Raw genomic sequence first — 18,047 nt, 5'->3', positions numbered from 1 at the left:
CCACAACTGAAATATACAGCTATGTACCGGGGGGCTTTGGGGAGAAAAAGGAAAAAGAAAATCTTTAAAAAAGAAAGAGAGAAATAGGAGAACTTGTCTAGGTACATGTGAGGGGCAACCTGGCTGTTTGGACTCGTGCAGCAGACAGGCTGCCCTTCCAGACAGTGGGGGAGACGCTCCATCTCCAGCCACAAAGGGTTAATGGTACAGCGGGTGTGTGGTGGGGAGGCGTATTGTGGTCAGGCCAAGGATAGCAGGCAGGCCCTGAGGCAGAGATGGATCCCCGCTCCTCACACTTTGTGCAGCGTCTCCTGGGTGCCTTGCAGAAAGGCAGAAGCTGATTCAGGAGGTCTGGGTGGGCCTGAGATGGTGCATCTCTGACGAGCTCCTGGGTGGCACGGATGCTGCTGGCGTGGCTTGCGCTTTGTGTGGGGTAGTCCAAAGACCCCTGCCTTGAGGGCGCCCGAACATGAATAAATGGAAACCCCCGACAGAGGAAGGGGTCAGGCTGGTAATCAGCAACCCCGTCCTCCTGCCTCTCCTCTCCTCTCCGCCCCTGCCCCCTTTACAGGGCCCAGACGCGCGCAGGGGAGCATGGAAACATTCCCACCACTGGGAGGGCGGTGGTGTGGGGCTGTAGGTCTCCATGACCCTTTAGCTCGGAGGCTCAGGGTGCTTCAGGCACACGGCCCCCTGGTCCTCTGACCCCACGCCCTGCCCTTCCTTTGGTCCACGAGTATTGCCTAAGAGCCTGCTGTGTGCCAGGCACTTGTCCGAGGGCTAAATGATAAGCAAAGAAAGACACAATCCCGGTCTTCATGGAGCTTAGAGTCTGGCGGGTGAGAGAGCCGTGGGAGCCCCATATATGTGTACAGTCGTAAGTGTGAGTCCTGGGGCTGCTGGACCAACCGACCACGACCGGGCAGCGTAAAACAGCGGCAGCTTCCCCTCCCATGCTGCTAGACACCGAAGTCCGAAACCCAGGTGTCACAGGGCCGCGCTCCCTCTTGGAGGCATGGCGGGGGTCCTTCCTGCCTCTCCCAGCTCCTGGGGGCTCCAGGTGTCCCCGGGCTTGTGGCCACGTCCCTCCATCTCTGCCCCATGGTCACACAGCCTTCTCCTCCGCTGTGTCCTTTAAGGCCACTTGTCATTGGATTTAGGGCTCACTTAGATAATCCGGGATGACCTCATCTCAAGGTCCTTAATTGCACCTGCAAAGACCCTTTTTCATTTAATTACATCTCTGCTATTTGCATCTGCAAAGACCGTTCCCAGTAAGTCACTTTCACGAGTTCTGGAGGTCAGGATGTGGACATAGCTCCTGGGGGTCCACCGTTCAACCCTCCGCAGGCACAGGTGTCCCCACGAAGGCACGATTCTATCAGCCTGAGACAGAGGGTGCAGCCCACCTCGGGGGTGAGGTGTCAGGGGAGGCTGTCTGCAGGAAGTGACCTGGAAGAGGAGGGGGAGAAGAGCAGGAGTTCCCCGGAAGAAGGGGGTGTGGAGGGGGAGGCGTTCCAGGCAGAGGAACCGGCATGGGCAAAGGTCGGGTGGCCCGAGGGAGCGTGGTGTTCCTTCTGACTCGGAGCTTTCAAATTCCTCTTACGTGGTTCAGTGAGATGCTCCTCTTGGCAGCTCTAGTTCTGGCTTCTGGAGTAAGACAGAGCGAATCCGCTCGTCCAGGGGCATGAACAGCGTCTGAAGAGCGCCGCCCCAGCCTGCCCCAGGCTTCCTGGCTGAGCGTCTCCCAGCATGCACTGTTCTCCTCCACAGGAACGCGGGAGGGGAGTTCGGCCTGGAGACCAAGCCTAGCTTGCGGACAGGTAGCCGTCAGTCCTGGAGAGGCTCAAAAACATTTAACTCTGTGGAGAAGCGGGGCTCACTGCATGGATGGGGGAGTGCCCAGTGGCACAGACCCTTTAGAGAGCAGTGTGGCGATTTCTTATAGAGTTAAACACACGTCTGCCCTACACCCCAGCACTTCCATCCTAGGTGTGTGTCCAGGACAATGAAACGTATGTCCTCAGAGTGACTTGCTCTAGAATGCTCGGCACTTTATTTGTAGTGGCCAAAAACTGAGAACAGCCCAGATGTCTGTCAGCAGGGGAATGGATGCACCGATTGTGGTGGTAGCCACACAATGGAAGAGCGCTCAGCCAAAACAGGATAAACTCCTGGTGCGCCGATCACACAAATGTTACAGTGAGCGGAAGAAGCAAGATAAGAAAATACATAAAAGTGGAAAAATATTGGGTCAGTGGTTTCTTCTGGGTTTCTGATGCCTCATTTGTCCCACTGGGGCAGAATCGTGTGAACCCCAGACTCAGAGACTTCCAGCCAGCGAGGCCTCCAGGATGCCCCTGCTCTGCAGCTCTGGTTTCAGGGCGGGGGAGGGGCTAATGGCAGGTCAGCTAGAGGCCCCCAGGCTGTAGGCAGCCGTGGCCTCTGCAGGTGAGAGGCCCTGGAGAGTGGTCTCAGAGGCCCGAGGGGTGGCTGGCTCGGGCGGCGGGCTGTGGGCGTCCCTGGCCCCATGGTGCTGCTCCACAGGTTTCCTTGGTCTTCCTGATCAGCGGGCTGGTCATCCTGGGCTATGCAGCCTCCACCAGCGGCCAGACCACCTACCAGGGCGTGGTTGGAGGGCTGTGTGGCCCCGCCATGGGGAAGCTGTGTGAGGCCTGCTTCATGGTCAACCTGCTCATGATCTCCGTGGCCTTCCTCAGGGTGATCGGGGACCAGCTGGAGAAGTGTAAGTAGCTGCGCAGAGCCCCTTATGACCCCTGGGGCTCCTGGCTGATGAACAGGCCATGGACTCTGGGCTGGGCCCGGGCAGGACAGCAGAGACTGAGGCCACCCACGAGCTCCTAACACCATGGGGAAGGGAGTCTTGGATTAGTCAGTACCAGCATATTGAGAGTCAGAGAGAGAGAAGGGGGCTGAGGCTGGGATGCCTAGTGGGGTCAACCCCTTTTACAGATGGGGAATGGAGCCTCCCTCAAAGACGCCCCTACGGAGAGAGAACCAATAAAGCCAGCAATCTGGGGGCATCAGAGACTCAGCCCCATGCACCTGTGGCCTCTTGTCCCCCAACTAACAATTTCCCTCTAAGCACTACTTTAGCTGCATCCGACCAGTTTTCATATGTTCTATTTTCATTTTTGTTCCATTCAAAACATTTGCTGTCATTTCTTCTTTGACTCATGAATTGTGCAGTTTAATTTCCAATTATTTGGGAGTTTTGTAGATACCCTTTTGGTTTCTACCTTAATTGCATCATGATCAGATTTCATAGTCAGTGTGATGTCAATCTTTGGGCCTTTGAGACTCACTCCACGGCCGCCACATGGTCTGTCTTGCTGAGCATTCCATGTGCTTGTAAAGGATGTATATTCTGCAGTTGTTGGGTGCAGTGTTCCAGAACTCTCCATCAGGTCATGGTGGTCCACAGCTTTGATCAGATCTTCCACAGCCTTACCGATTTTTCTTTTTTTTTTTGGTCTCGTTTTTCTATCAGTTTCTGAGAGAGGGGATGTTAAAATCTCCAACTATGATTGCAGACTTGTCTATTTTGCCCGTTAATTCTGTCCATTTTGCCTCATGGTTTTTGAAGCTCTGTTTTTAGGCACACGCCTGTGAATCACCCTCTGATTGTTGTGAGACACCGCTTTCTGTCTCTGCTGATACTTTGTCATGCAATCGACCTTCTCTGCTGTGAGTCCAGCCACTCAGCTTCCTTACGATGAGTGTTTGTGCAATATTCCTCTTTCCACTCTTTTACTCTGAACCCAAGTGCGACTTGGGATTTTCAAATGCATTTCTTGTACACAGCATATGGTCAGGTCTTGCTTTTTTACCATCTTGACAATCTCAGACTTTTAATTGGAATGTTTAGACGTCTAACCGGAATGTCATTACTGACACGATTGGATCTCCATCTACCATCTTGCTATCCTTTTGTTTGTTCTCTCTGTCTCTTGAACCGTGAATGAAAAGGCCCCTGGTGTTGGGATATTGACATGAAAGGTTTCTACATCTTGGGAAGCACTCTTATTCCCAAAAGCATCAAGGTTGGTGAATCTGAATCTCCCGGTGGGTAAATGGGTGAAAAACACCCTGCCAGCCAGTGGCAAGCAGAGGTCATGTCACGTTTCCGCTCTGGTCATTTGGTAGTGTTGCTGTGTTGAGAAGGATTCTGAGGCTGTGTGCAGGCTCAGTCGTTGAGTGCTTGGAGTGATCAGAACATTGGTTAGGGTACAGGCCACCCGGCTCGGAGTGGATGGACTGGGGTGGAGAGAGCATTGTTTGTGTGTCTGGTTAGGTATTTGGGGATGTGTCTTTCTGTAGGCAAGTCCAAGCTCAGGAGGAGGGTTAGATAGAGTCTGGGTGCTTGGGGGTGTCCTTGCATTTGTTGGGTACAAATGACTTGACTATAAGTGACTGGTGCTGAGTATCAAGGAATGTTCTAGAAAGTGCGGGTTCAGGAAGGAGCAGGTGTAGCCGTGATGTCAGAGCTGGGGTTTCCTTGCTGCAGGAGATCCAGATGGGTAAGCAGGGCTTGCAGCCCATCCCATGCTGCATGGGGCCTGGCACTCACGGAGATCTCTGTGCACCCTGGGGTGCATGCGTTCTCTTGGCATCTCTGGCCCAAAACGTCTGCTTCGCCCTCCCACCTGGGTGCCTGTGTACAACAACCTCAATGTGCAACTCTTCCCTTGCGTCATTTCAGTAGAAACAAGCCATTCTCATAAAGCATGTGTTTCTTGCATGGCTGGCTTCATTGAGTATTTGGTGAGAACAAAGAGGAGTTAGGTTACCACAGTGCCAGCCCCCCAACGTGGACCAAGACCCCGCTCTCAGCGCCTCCCACCCCTGGCGGGGCCGTGGGAAACCCCTCACCCCACGTGCTTCCAGCCTCAAGCTGTCTTGCTGTCTCTCCTTTGCTCTCCCCTCCTCCATCTGTCTTGCCTCTTATATCAACTCCAAATTCTCCACCTTACTGTCGCGGAATAAAAATGATCTCAAGTTCTTTGCTGTTCCTTCCACTGAGAGGTTGATGGGGTCTGTGTTCCCGCCCCTTGAATCGACGTGAGCTCTGTGACGGCTGACCCAGCAGAGTTTGGCAGATGTGACACCGTGCCAGTTCCAGGCCATGTCTTTTAGAGGACAGGCAGCTTCCACCTTGGTCTCCAGGAGTCCCCGGCTGCCATGGACTAGCCTGCGGAGAGACCCCGAGACTGCAGGGAGGGCTCAGCTGAGCCCAGTTGTCCCCACCAGGAGCCTGGTGTGGCTGGAGCCGTTGAGGACCCTCCAGACCGGCTCTCCTGCCAGCCAAATGCCCGCAAGTGACCACAGCCGCTCCCCTGTGGAGAGAAGTGGCCAGCTCCGCCCTACCCTACTTCTTCACCTACAGTTTGTGGCAATAATATAGCGGTTGCTCTAGGCCACTGTTGGGGGGAAATGTATTGTGCAGCTGCCACAGAGGACGGCGGCCCAGGTGCAGAGCAGCTCGCCTCTCCCCAGCACCAAAAATCCACGCCAGGCGCTGGCCCGACCCCAAACGCCCCGTGAGCCCCTGAGCAGAAACAGAAAGGATCCTTTACAAGAGCCTAGGGGCCTGGGCTGGGGGGCGGGCCGTTTGTCTCTGCTCGTCGCTGGGTTCCAGCCCTCGGAGCTGTGCCCCGCTGGCAGAAGGAGCTCTGTGCACTTCTATTGAATGAGTTTGTGTGGTGGGACTCCTTCCTCCAGGGTGGCACGTGACAGCGTCCCCATCACACTTGTCATCCCATCCTTTCAGGGTCACGAGGCTGACTTAATGCCCATGGTGAACCCCACCCAGGGCCTGAGAGCCGGGGACCCAGGCCGAGGCTGTGACCACTGGGTGAGGCTGTGCAGGGCTCACGGCTGTTCCTTTGCCCCCTTCCCGCCAGTGTGTGACTTCCTCCTGCCCGGCGCTCCGCCCGCCCCGCAGCCCTGGTACGTGGACCAGCGCTTCACCCTGACCCTGCTGTCTGTGCTGGTCATCCTGCCGCTGTCCGCGCCGCGGGAGATCGGGTTCCAGAAATACACAAGGTACGGGCCGCACGTGCTGCCTGGCAGGGTCCCCACCCGCGCCACGTCTGCGTTGGGGCTTCTGTCTGCCTGGGATGGGGGAGCTGCCAGCACTGCTCTTCCCCTTTGGAGAAGGGGAAGAAAATGAAAAATTACACAAGCAATCCATATGTGTGATAGAAAATATAGATCAAAAAGAAAAGCGCCCGTGATGACATGCCTGCTGCTGACTCTGTTATTTATCGCAGACTTTTTATGCACACACGTGTACACACAGACACGGAGAGAGAGGCACAGACGCACACAGACCTCTTCATTTTATGGTCTAAGGCTTCATGTGTGCTTTTGCAAAAATAAAGTCTGGCAACGTATTCATACAAGTTTGCCACATGCCTTTCCCTGTTGTGTCGTGAACAACAGTAGACTTCTCATCTTGGAAATAGAACAGAGAAACAGTTGGAAGGAACGCAACAAAGCTGACCTCTGGGCCGGAGGATGGCCCTGCTCGAAATGGTCTTCCCGCTGTCCCTCTCGTACAGATAAAGACATGGAGGCTCAGAGCGGTGACAACTTTGCCCTACACCTCGCTGGTGTGGGCAGATCTGCCACTCAGACCCCACTCTGTGTGGCTCCCGGCCCTCCCTGGTGGGGCCGGTGTCCCCGTGTGTCTGCGGTCACTCGCCGCGGAGGCCCCCCTGACGCTGTGCACCGTCTGTGTTAGCATCCTAGGCACCCTGGCCGCCTGCTACCTGGCCCTGGTCATCGTGGTGCAGTACTACCTCTGGCCCCAGGGCCTCGCTCGTGAGCCCCGGCCTGCACAGAGGTGAGTCTGAGGGGATGGCTTTGCGTGGCTTCCTGGGTGGGCCTCACGGGGGTCCTTGGAGGAGGGAGCTTCTCCTCCCCTCTGTGGTTTGCACAGAGCTCCCCACCTCCAGCCCCACCCCCCATGAAGTCCTCCCGTCTCTGATGCGGTGGAGCCCAGCGAAGGCCCCTTGCGACCTTCAGGACGAACACGGCTATTGCTAGCAAGGACCAGGGACAGCCCAAGGGACATGAAAACACTAGACGCCACAGCGGCCTGGGACTCCTAGGCTGTTGCAGATGTCTCCCTCACAGGTGGAGGCAGCAGAGCTGGCCAGCAAGGTGCAGGTGCCTGGGCGTAGGGAACAGGGATGCGCGGAGGCCAGTGTGGCCGGACCAGCCTGAGCCAGGCCAGAGTCGGGTGGGGATGGGGGTGCCCCGTGCGGACACGGAGATGTGGTGAGGACTATGGTTTTGCTGAGAAGCCACCGCAGGGTTTTTAGCACAGCAGAGGCTTGAGTCGGATCTGCTGGTGGCAGGGCCAGCTCTGTGCACATGTGACCTGTGCAGCCACCAGGGCCCTGTGCCCAGAAGGGCCCCTCCCTCGGTTTAATGCCCTGCTGCTGCCATCCTGAAATTCTTAATCTCTTAGTTCTGGAAACCAGAAGTCCCAGATCGAGGTGTTGGCAGGGCGGTGCTCCCTCTGAAGGCTCCAGGCGAGGGTCCTTCCTGCCTCTTCCCGCTTCCGGTGGTTGCCAGCAATCGTTGGCATCCTTGGCATGTAGACGCCTCACTCCAGCCGCTGCCTCCGTGGTCACATGGGCTTCTCCCTGCGTGTCGGCTTTCTCTTGCTATAAAGACACCAGTCAGTGAATTAGCCCCCAACCCACTCCAGTGCACCCTCATCTTAATTTAACTTAGTATGTCCACAAAGACCCTGTTTCCAGATAAGGCTTCATTCTGAGGCTCCCAGTGGAGGTAGATTTTGAGGAACACTGTTCCACCCAGGATAGAGGATGACAGAAGGTGGGTCTCAGAAGTCGGTGAACAAAACTTCAAGAAGCTTGTGTGATCGCCACCAAATGCTGCTCCTGGGTCTTGAGGAGCAGAGTCCGGGTGTTGGACCTGGCTGTGGAGGCCGCTGGTCGGGGTGGGAGAGGGGCAGAGGCCCCGGGGGGATCGGGTTCAGGAGAGAGGAGAGGAGAGGAAATGGGAGAGTTCTTCTGAGGAGGGCAGGACAGGCACGGACAGCAGCTACGCGGGGACAGAGGCCACAGCACATGTTTATGCTGACGGAGTCATCCCATAGGGAAGGAAAGCCAGTGAGGAGAGGACCACATCCACTGCTGATCTGCGGCCTTGAGTCGGGGGGAGGGGAGGGTCCTGCTCTCTGGAGGCGTGGCCTGAGGCCGAAGCGCGGATGGTCTCATTCGTAGGAACAGGAGGGGACATCTCCCGTGGGCCCAGAGGATGCTGGCAGGCAGACGGAGCAGTGGAAACGTGGGCACTTTGCTTCTGGCTGCGATAGGAAGCCAGGCTGTCAGCTGGCAGTGCCGTTGAGGAAAGTCAGGGATGGCGGAGCTTGGCTACGAGCCCCGGTGAGCAGCATCCAGAGTTAGAGTCGGCCAGAACCCCACACAGAGTGGGAGACACCACTGTGTTAGTATCCTATATGGCTGCTGTGGCAAATTACCGCCAACGTGGTGGCTTAAAACAACACAGATTTGTTATCTTGCAGTTCAGGAGGTCGGAAGTCCAACCTGAAGCCCACTGGGCTAAAATCAAGGGGTCAGTAGGGCTGGGTTCCTTTTGGAAGCTCCAGGCAAGAATCCGTTTCCTTGCCTTTTCCAGCTTCTAGAGGCACCTGCATTCCTCAGCTTGTGGCCCCTTCCGCCCTCTCCAAAGCCAGCGATGTCCCCTGTCTCTGACCCAGCTTCCATAGTCACGGCTCCCTCTGATCATGGCCAGGAAAGGTCCTCTGATTTCAAGCATTCGTGGGATAGATTGGGCCCAGGTAATCTAGGACACTCTCCCCGTCTCAAAGTCCTAGATCACATCTGCAGAGTCCTTTTTGTCATGTAAAGTAACATATTCAGATTTCCCAGAATTAGGACATGGACCTCTCGGGGGCCATTATTCTGCCACAACCAGGAAACCCTGATTCTACAGCAGGGGCTCTTTATGCCCCACTCCACTATATGTCTCCAAAGGCTGGCACCTGTCACTGTTCATCAAAGGAAGTTGAGGGCCACCAGGTGGGGACCACTGAGAGGGATTGACCTGAAGATTCTGCCCCGCGCACACCTCAGTCCTCTTAGGCAGCTTGGATGCAGGTCAAACCATCCTTGCACCATGGGGGACCTGTTTGGATGGATGCTGCCTGTGCTCCCAGCTCCTAGCCTCTTGGGGAACGGGCAGCACCAGAGGGAGGTTAGAAGTTCCTTTTAGCCGTGCCCTGCCCAAGTGCTGCCTGCGTGGAGAAGGTCAGGTTGCCAATGTCAGCACAGATGTATTTAGAAAGAGCTGCATTTAACGTGCATCCTCTTCCATCACCCCAGACCTGGTAGGAGATGTGGTAATTAAAAATACGTCTCACACTCGTGCTTAGTTACATCTTGCTGATCTTGTTTAAAACTCATCTTCAAGCTGAAGGTTGTTTTGAGCTTAACCTTTTGTAATAAACATCTGTTCTTGTCTATTTACAGCCCTTCCTCTTGGACCTCCGTATTTAGTGTCTTCCCCACCATCTGCTTCGGATTTCAGGTAATTTAGCGTCTGTATAGAAGAGTGTGGCCTCTGCAGGCTGTGGTGACTCCCTGCTCCCTTGGGAGCGTGTGGCCTCCCCGTCAGGAGAGATGGTGAAGACTCATTCTAGGATGAGACGGGCTTTCTTCTGGAGACCGTGCCTGTGGGTTGGCGTCTGGGCTCAGTGAGGGGGTAATTGCCCCTGAGCTTGGGAACCTGGCCCCCACCGACCACCAACAGCAGCAGCACATTTGTGGGGTCTGGGGTAGAGTGTGGGGATCCAGGACTTGTCCTTTCCTCTGCAAAATCCTCGCAGGACCGTCGCCATCACTGGAAACCTAGAGCCACCCGCTTACGCAGAGTGCCTTTAGCAGGTGGCTTCTGCCCCTGGGGCCTTGGAGAGGAAAGATCCTGCCTCCGGAGGCTTGCAGGCTGGGAGGGCTGGGGTGAGTGCAGGCGGCTGCATGGTGGCGGGTACAGGGCAGAATATGCAGAATTGCTGATAGGGTGTCACGGAGGGAGGACAGGTTCTGTGTGTGGGCCTCTGCTCTAGCCCTGGGTGGGGCAGACTCAGAGAACCCCCTTTTCAGGCTCTGACACCTGAAAGGAATCTGAAAGAATGTGTGGGGGTGGCCAGGGGAAGGGGAGGGCGTTCCAGCTAGAGAGGACGGCACAGGCGAGCCACGGAGGGCAGAGGGTCCCGGCCCGGTGGGTGAGCTGCAAGGGGCGCTCCCCGTGGGGCCAGAGGGGTGCTCTGGGGGCACAGCTCTGTCCTCTGCCTTTTTGTCCCTCTTGGGGTTTTCCAGTCTCCGAGCAGGTGGCAGCTGACTCCATCCTTTCTTTGTTTATTTTGGGAAAGATTTGCCTATCTCCTAAGATCAACCACCTCCTCACCACACCGCCACCAAAATGGCCCCGAGTCAAAATCAGGTTCGCAAGGGAAGGTGGTTCAGGACCGACCACAATATCTCAGCTTCCTACTCTTAATTTTCCCTTCCCTTATCCATCCACTAGTCCGTTTCCGTTCTTCATCTCACAATTTCTTTGAGATCCAGTTTTGAAAAAACATCCTGAGACATTTCCATTTCTCATCCTCATAAATGAGTCAATGTATCGCTTCTGGGGCTCAGCAAGCCGCTTCTAGGAGTTTCTCACATTTCCTCCTGCATATCCAATATTTTGAAAGATCTAAAGCAATGGTTTTGCTGTCAGCTGTTTGTCTGGGTGTAGTTTACCCATCGCTCCCTCCCATGCCTGAGCGCCATATGGTGCGGCAGGCTCGCGCTGTGGGGGGGCTGCTTTCAAGACGCTTACGAGGGGGTGCCCCCTCACCTTTGCCTCGGCCCCCTCATCCAGTTCTCCTAGCAACCGAGGCCGGGCTGCGGTTTCCAGGGACACGGGATGCGGTGATGGGGAGTTGGGAAAAGATGTGAGTTGCGGGGGTGGGAGCGGGGCTGAGGACTGGTTACCGCTCAGACCAGAGGTGATGCTGCCAGGTTCTGGCTTGGAGAGTCGAGTATCCGGGGGTGGGGGAGGACCATGAAGATGATGGGAAGCAGAGCGCGGACTGGGAGCAAGGCTGGAGGGGTGCGCTGGAAAGGGGAGGCCACCCGTTGCCACCAGGAGCTCTGGTCTGGTTCAGACACCACCCCTCGCCCGACACATTTAGCAACAGGGCACCCCCTTCAGCCTTCGCATCGTCGGTAGGAGGGGCCTGCGAGGAGCAGACGTGGGAAGCGGGCTCGGCTCCCAGCCAGCCTGGCCGCACTCGGTACCTCTCTGTTGTCATTGTTTTTAAACAGCTTTATGGAGATATAACTCACACAGCGCAAAATTCACTCACCTAAAGTGTATATAATTCAGCGGTTTTTAGTATGTTGACAGGGTCATCCAACTGTCTCCACAGTCAATTTTAGACCTTTTTCATCACCCCAAAAAGAAACTTACGGCCGTTGGCAGTCACTCCCCATCCCTCCCCCGGCCCCTGGCTACCACAAATCTACTTTCCATCTCTGTGGATGTGCCTGTCCCGGACATTTCATGTGCATGGGATCCTAGAGCCTGTGGTCCTTTGTGACTGGCTTCTTTCACTCAGCCTGTCTCTGGGGTTCGTCCACATTGCAGCGTGTCAGGACGTCATTCCTTTCTATGGCCGAATAATAGGTGGATGGACCCTGTTTCTTTGTTGATCAGCTGGTGGACACTTGGGCTGTCTCCACTTCTCAGCCATCATGTGCTCCTCTGCCTCGCGCCCCATCCCTGAGTGAACAGCGAGCCTGCACGCGGCTGGCCCCTGACTGAGGCACTGCCCCAGCAGAGCAGCCCCGCCCCGGGAGACGGGCTTTATTTCCCTGCATAAAACCGACAGAGAGACGACTCGGAGTCTTAAGATACTCAGAGGAAGGATGGCAGGGCACCATCCCGCCACCACCAGGCACCCTCTCCCCGTGCGTGGGCTCGGGAGTACAGGAGGGAGGTGGGAGCCTCGACCCTCGGAGGTCCGCTGCCCGGTGGTCGAGGGTCCCTGGGGGATTAAGCCCCCACCCCCTGGCTGAGCTGGCCTGCAGGCCAGTGGGCTCCTGTGAGGTCTGAGAAGTCCCGGGGCAGGAAGCCGAAGATGCACAGGCGCCCTGAGGCTGGTCTGTGTGCGAGCTCACCCTGGGCTGGCCGCCACCACCGCTGGGATCAGGAACACTGAGGCCGATGCCCCCAAGCCCTCCCTAATGTGTGCTCCGTGAGGCTGGGGCCTGGCCATGGGGTATCCCAGACTTGCACTGAGTAGGACTGCTAAGCGTTTGAGTAGCGGAGAGCCAGGTTGGGTGGAGGGAGGCCTCGTGGCTGCCGGGGGGTTAAAGGAACTGGTGAATGAGTAATCTGTGGAGTGCTCCATGCTTGGCATGAGCTCTGAGGCAGACGTGGTCCTTGCCATCGGGTAGCTGACAGATGCTGAACAAGCAAATCCAAATGTGCTCACACGGGGGCATGGGGACGCAGGAGAGAACTTGGCCCAGCTGAGGAGGGCGTTCCAAAGGATGAGTAGGGGCTGGCTGAACTACGAGAGAATCCTAGGCAGAGGAACAGTATGAGCAAAGGCCCTGAGGCAGCGAAGAGGGACAGAGGTGGACCAAGCTCCGCGAGTGAGGGGAGAGTGGCTCTTGAGGAGCCTGGAGAGTGGGCAGAAGTAGACGATCAACACGTTTGGTTTTGATCAGAAGTGAGCAAGTGGGCGTGATGGCGGGAACCCTGTTCCAGGAGCCCAGGAAGATGCCGGCACCCATAGGGAGCATCGAGATACGGCAGCGCCTCTCAATCCTGACTGCACAACAGGGTCTCTGGGGCTGCTTAAGAAACAGCGCTGCCCAGGACCTGCCCCAGACAAAGTTCACGGCACAGAGGAGCTCTGGGCATTGGCTGTATGTATTTTATATTTAAAAAGTCTTATGACCATATAACAGTACATGTAAAGTATATAAATCATAAGTTTGCGTACACCCACACAACATTCATCCCAATCAGGCTACAGAACATCGTCAGCACCCCCAGAAGGCTGCCTCTGGCCGTTTCCACTCAAGAGCACCCACCCCCCAACCACTGTTCTGCCTTCTGTCACCATAAATGGCAGTTCTCAACGGGGGGGGGGGGGGGGCCGGAGGGGGCGATTTTGCCCCCCAGGGGACATTTGACAATGTCTGGACACATTTTTGGTTGTCACAACTGGAGGGTGCTCTGGCGTCTAGTGGGTCCAGGCCAGGGATGCTGCTCAACACCCTAAATGCAGGGGACAGCCCCCAAATGTCACTAGTGTTGGCGTTGAGAATCCATGTCCTGGCTTGTCTGTCTTGTAGTTTGAACTTCAGGTACACGGAAACGTTCTTTCACGTCTGGCTTCTTTTGCTCAACATTGCAGCTGAGAGGTTCTTCCATGTTGAGTGTGTCATTGTGATCATCCTTTTTCAGTGCTGTGTAATATTCCACATATGAATAGCCAGCGATTTAACTTATGCTTTCTACTGTTGGTGGACCTCTGCATTGTTTCCATCTTTTGGGGTGTTGATACTTTTTAGATTGCTCCAGGTGATTCTAGCACCCAGCTGGCCTGAGTCCCACCGAGTCCCACCTCTGTCTTCTAGTGTCATGAAGCTGCTGTCTCCATCTACTGCAGCATGCGCAACCAGCGCCTCTCGCACTGGGCCCTGGTCTCCGTGCTGTCCTTGCTGGCCTGCTGCCTTGTCTACTCGCTGACAGGTGAGGCCCCTCCCAGGGCACCTAGAAGCTGGGCAGGGAGCGGCAGGAGAAATGGGAATGTAAACGGTGTTTATGGGGAGCTTAGCATGTGCTGGGCACAGAGTCTTCACTCATTTGATCCTTAAAACCTTGTAGGAAAGTGCCCACTTCATAGATGAGGAAACTGAGGCTCAGAGGGCTTCTCCGGCCTGTGCACGGTCTTCCAGCTAGATGTGACAAAGCTGAAACCCAAACCCTGGCCCGGCTCTGCAAAGCCCCTGCTCTTACATCCCCCCACCCCCTGCCTGCCCGCCGTCTGACGGGATGGCAATGATGATGGTCCTCGTAGCGTTTCATCTGGGTAGCAGTCGACAAAACGCTCTCGTGGATGCGATGGATTTGAACATTCACAAACCTGTGTGATAGTCAGAAGCATCTTCAAAGGGGACGAGTGTGGCTCAGAGAGGGGCTGTGACATGATCAAGGTCACACAGCACACCCGTGGCACAGCCCAGGTCCCAGGCTCAGGTTGACTTCTTCCCAGCCACGTTTCTCCAGCCTGGTGGCTCTTTCCTTTGTCCACCCACTGGAGCCTCTGACTCGGGAAGCCCTCGGGCTGCCCCAGATGTGTTGGGCGCCTTGGACGCCTGTGGTTACCATGGGTGACCTCTCTCCAGCAGAGGAGGTCCCTGTCTGTCTGCTGCCCGTGGGTCAGAGGGCTGTGACCTAGCACTTGAGAGTCACCTCCAGACAGTCTAGATCCAGGGCCAGCAGGGTCACGGGACCTCTCAGAAAGGGCCAGGAGGAGCCACAGCTCTTGGCCAGAGACGGTATCGGGACAGGGCAGGGGACCCGGATGCTGCGAGGCACCAGCACTACGAGCTATTTCAAAGAAGGATAAGCAACAGTTTTGCCTGAGAACAGTTTTGAATCAGAACAGAGTACTGTGTAGGCCGAGGACAGGAAAGCCTTGGGAAATGGTAGAACCAGAGAGCTCTTCTGGAACCTTCCGTCAGCACCTAGGGAAAACCTCGGAGGCGGTAGAAGCCCGATGCTGCCAGAGTGTCGCAGTTGAGGGGGATGCGGCATTTTTCCAGCCCTCCTGGCTTCCACCCTTCTTACCTCCCAGGCGTTTATGGCTTCCTGACCTTCGGGACGGAAGTTTCTGCCGACATCTTGATGTCCTACCCAGGCAACGACGTGGTCATCATCGTCGCCCGGGTCCTCTTTGCCGTCTCCATCGTTACCGTCTACCCCATCGTGCTCTTCCTGGGGAGGTGAGGCCTGGCTCAGTGGGGACGCTGACATTTATGGCCACTTAACTCGTGGCAGGCAGGGCGCTAGTGTGTGTGTTGCAGGGGCTGCCGCCATCTCACTCAAAGAGGGGGAGATGGAGGCGGAGGGTTTAGATGGTTTGCCCAGAGTCACCCAGTTAGTAAGTGTTGGGGGCTGGAGTGCCTCCTGAGCCCACACTTGACTGCTCGCCACGCGGCCCCTCGGTGTGGGTGGCACCTAAGGGCTGCGTCCCTGGGGAGTAAGCACTGGTGTGTGTGGGGCAACCAAGAGGGGGCTGCAGCGCCCAGTGGTGGGCGGGCTGGGCTGGAGCCCCTGGGAGCCTGTGGTGGCCTCGCCTCCAGGTCGGTGATGCAGGATTTCTGGAGGAGGGGCTGCTGCCGGGCGTGTGGGCCCAGGGCCCTGGCTGACCCCTCGGGGCCGTGGGTTCGGATGCCACTGACCGTCCTGTGGGTCACTGTGACACTCGCCATGGCCCTGTTCCTGCCCGACCTCAGCGAGATCATCGGCATCATCGGCGGCATCAGTTCCTTCTTCATCTTCATCTTCCCAGGTGAGACGCCGCTTCCTGGGCCTCCTGCCTGTGCATCCTTCCCGTTGCTCTCTGCGGGCGTCCCTGTGGTGCAGGTCAAGGGTCTGGAGGGTGGGAGCCCCGTGTGGGTAGGACAGCTCCCAGCCCTGTTTACGAGCCCGGCACAGCCCAGGGGCCATAACACCGTCCCTCATGAAGCATCTCCGTGGCCGCCCTGGATGCAATGATGGGAGTTTCGTCACCGTCCCATGCCATGGACGAGAAGACCAAGGCCCAGGGGCCTCCCGGCTGCACAGCTAGCGCGGAGCAGGGCTGAGCTGACCTTACGGCTTTGCCCCCCCGCCCACGGCGGCTGCCTGCTGCGGGATTTTGTTTTATTTCTAAAAAATATTTTCAGCGGCTGGCCTGGTGGCCGAGTGGTTAAAGTTCTGCACGCTCTGCTTCGGCGGCCAGGGTGGGTGGGTTCGGATCCCGGGTGCGGACCTACTCCATTCATCAGCCCCGCTGTGGCCACATCCCATATACACAAACATCGAGGAAGAAGGGCACAGGTGTTAGCTCTAGCTCAGGGACAGTCTTCCTCAAGCAAAAAAGAGGAAGATTGACAATGGATGTTAGCTCAGGGCCAATCCTCCTCACCAAAAAATGATTAAATAAATATATATATATTTCCAATGACATGAAATTCACACGGCTCAAAGGCGCCCCATGAACGGCTTCCTCCCCTTTGTCCCCTGACCTTGGAGGCAAACACGGTTTCCGTGAGGGATGGTTTCTTAGGAAACCTTCCCAGTGTTACTGAGTAACGATGAGAAGTTCTAGTTGAAACGGCCGAGGGTTATCCCGGACTGGGAAAGCCAGGGGGGCCAAGGCCCAGGTTCCTCTGGAGAAGGAGGAGTGTTGGTGACCGAAACCCCAGGTCCATTCTGGCCCTGGCACTGGGAAGCTCTTCCAGACGTGAGGGGGGTGGCCACATCCCGCCGCCCACCCACCCGGGGTCTAGGTCTGCAGATCTGGAGTCTTAAACACACAGGAAGTCGGGGGCCATGCGATGTCCTGGGTGCCGCCTTTTAGCTCCAGCTATTTCCCCAGCTGGACAGGACCGGCCAGGACAGGGTTGGGATGAGGGTGAAGCCGTGGGAAATTTTGGCAGAGCTGTCTGGCTTTGAATCCCAGCGGAACTAATGAAAAAAAAGAGAGAGGATGAGAAAGGAGAAGACCACGGTGCAGCTGCCAGCTGTGGGCCTCCCAGGAGTCGGGCCATCGCAGAGACCCTGTGGAGGGGTGCCGTCATCGTCATGTGAAAGGCTGAGCCTCTAGAGGCCAAGACGTTCGGAGACGTCGAGGGGGACCCCAAGCGAGGCCTTGGCCACCACGCTGTGCCGCCTTGCTGGGAGCGGCGTGAGCCGCCGGGGCCACTGTGGGCAGAGGCCCTGCTGGCCTCTCGGCCCCTGGGGACTGCTGGGTGTTGCCTGAGCTCTCGAGAGCACAGGGTTGCTTCAGGTTCAAGAATGAAGACTGGGGTGACCCTGAGTCTCCTTTGCAGGTCTGTGCCTCATCTGTGCCGTTGGCGTCGAGCCCATGGGACCCCGAGTCAAGTAAGTGTCTCGAAAGGAGGCGTTGAAGGGGCTCAGGGTGGGAGAATGTGAGTGCGGAGGGGCCGTGAGATTCTGCTGTCCCGCCATGAGAAAACCGCAGGCAGTGGGGGCGGGGGTCTGCGCAAGGACTGGGACCCAGGCCAGCAGGGCCAGTGCCGGTGCTCTGTCGGTCCATGCACGGCTTTCCCTTCCGCTCTGAGGGTCTGTGGTTGGAGCTCTGTGTGGTTTGGGGTCTTCCGGGCCTCTGGAGGCCCCGGCCATGCATCCTCCTCCTCTCCCACTGCCTGTGCTCCCATCCCAGGCAGGATGGCTGCAGGCTGGTCCTGTCGGCGCACAGAGCCCTCAGGTATGGAGGCCGTGTAGCCCTCCAGGCACCAGGGCTGCTCTGTCCACACGGGCGCAGGTCCTGGCTGGGCCTGCCCTTTACAGGCACATCTCCCTACTGTGCCGGGGTCTCTCTATCCTGCAGACAAGGACCCACAGGACGCGGCAAGTCAGGGCAGAGCGGGGACTCAACCTGGCCTGACGGGACCAGGGGCCCCTGCTCCCCCTTCTCCCCGCTCCACACTGCTGGTCAGACGAGAATCTGGACTGTCCCTTTATTCAGCAGAGTGCCCTCCTCCGTGTCAGCCGTGAATCAGACGTGACTGGGACCCTGTATTTGCCGTTGAGGGGCCCGGTCTGACTGCAGTGGAAAGGAGCATGTGTGCACAGAGGATGCCCCGCTCCTCAACTAGGCCCCGGGGCCCTGAGCGGCTGCGGAGCTCTTACTCCCATTGCACAGACGTGAGAACTTTGCTAAAGAGGTG

At 56.9% G+C, this 18,047-nt stretch overlaps 1 protein-coding gene across 1 annotated transcript in view; it reads left to right on the top strand.

The window, feature by feature from the left end:
- Positions 1–18,047, top strand: part of SLC38A8 (solute carrier family 38 member 8) — a 29,360-nt gene that overhangs the window by 9,618 nt on the left and 1,695 nt on the right. Inside the window, exons 6-13 of the mRNA XM_070263146.1 lie at positions 2,548–2,746; positions 5,925–6,066; positions 6,767–6,868; positions 9,552–9,609; positions 13,722–13,836; positions 14,945–15,092; positions 15,453–15,661; positions 17,187–17,238. Of these exons, the coding sequence (XP_070119247.1) occupies positions 2,548–2,746; positions 5,925–6,066; positions 6,767–6,868; positions 9,552–9,609; positions 13,722–13,836; positions 14,945–15,092; positions 15,453–15,661; positions 17,187–17,238 (1,025 nt within the window). The remainder of the gene's footprint in view (positions 1–2,547; positions 2,747–5,924; positions 6,067–6,766; positions 6,869–9,551; positions 9,610–13,721; positions 13,837–14,944; positions 15,093–15,452; positions 15,662–17,186; positions 17,239–18,047) is intronic.

The sequence above is a fragment of the Equus caballus genome, chromosome 3 (assembly GCF_041296265.1).
Source record: "Equus caballus isolate H_3958 breed thoroughbred chromosome 3, TB-T2T, whole genome shotgun sequence".
Classification (NCBI taxonomy): Eukaryota; Metazoa; Chordata; class Mammalia; order Perissodactyla; family Equidae; genus Equus; species Equus caballus.
This window is presented reverse-complemented; position numbering and strand designations above follow the sequence as displayed.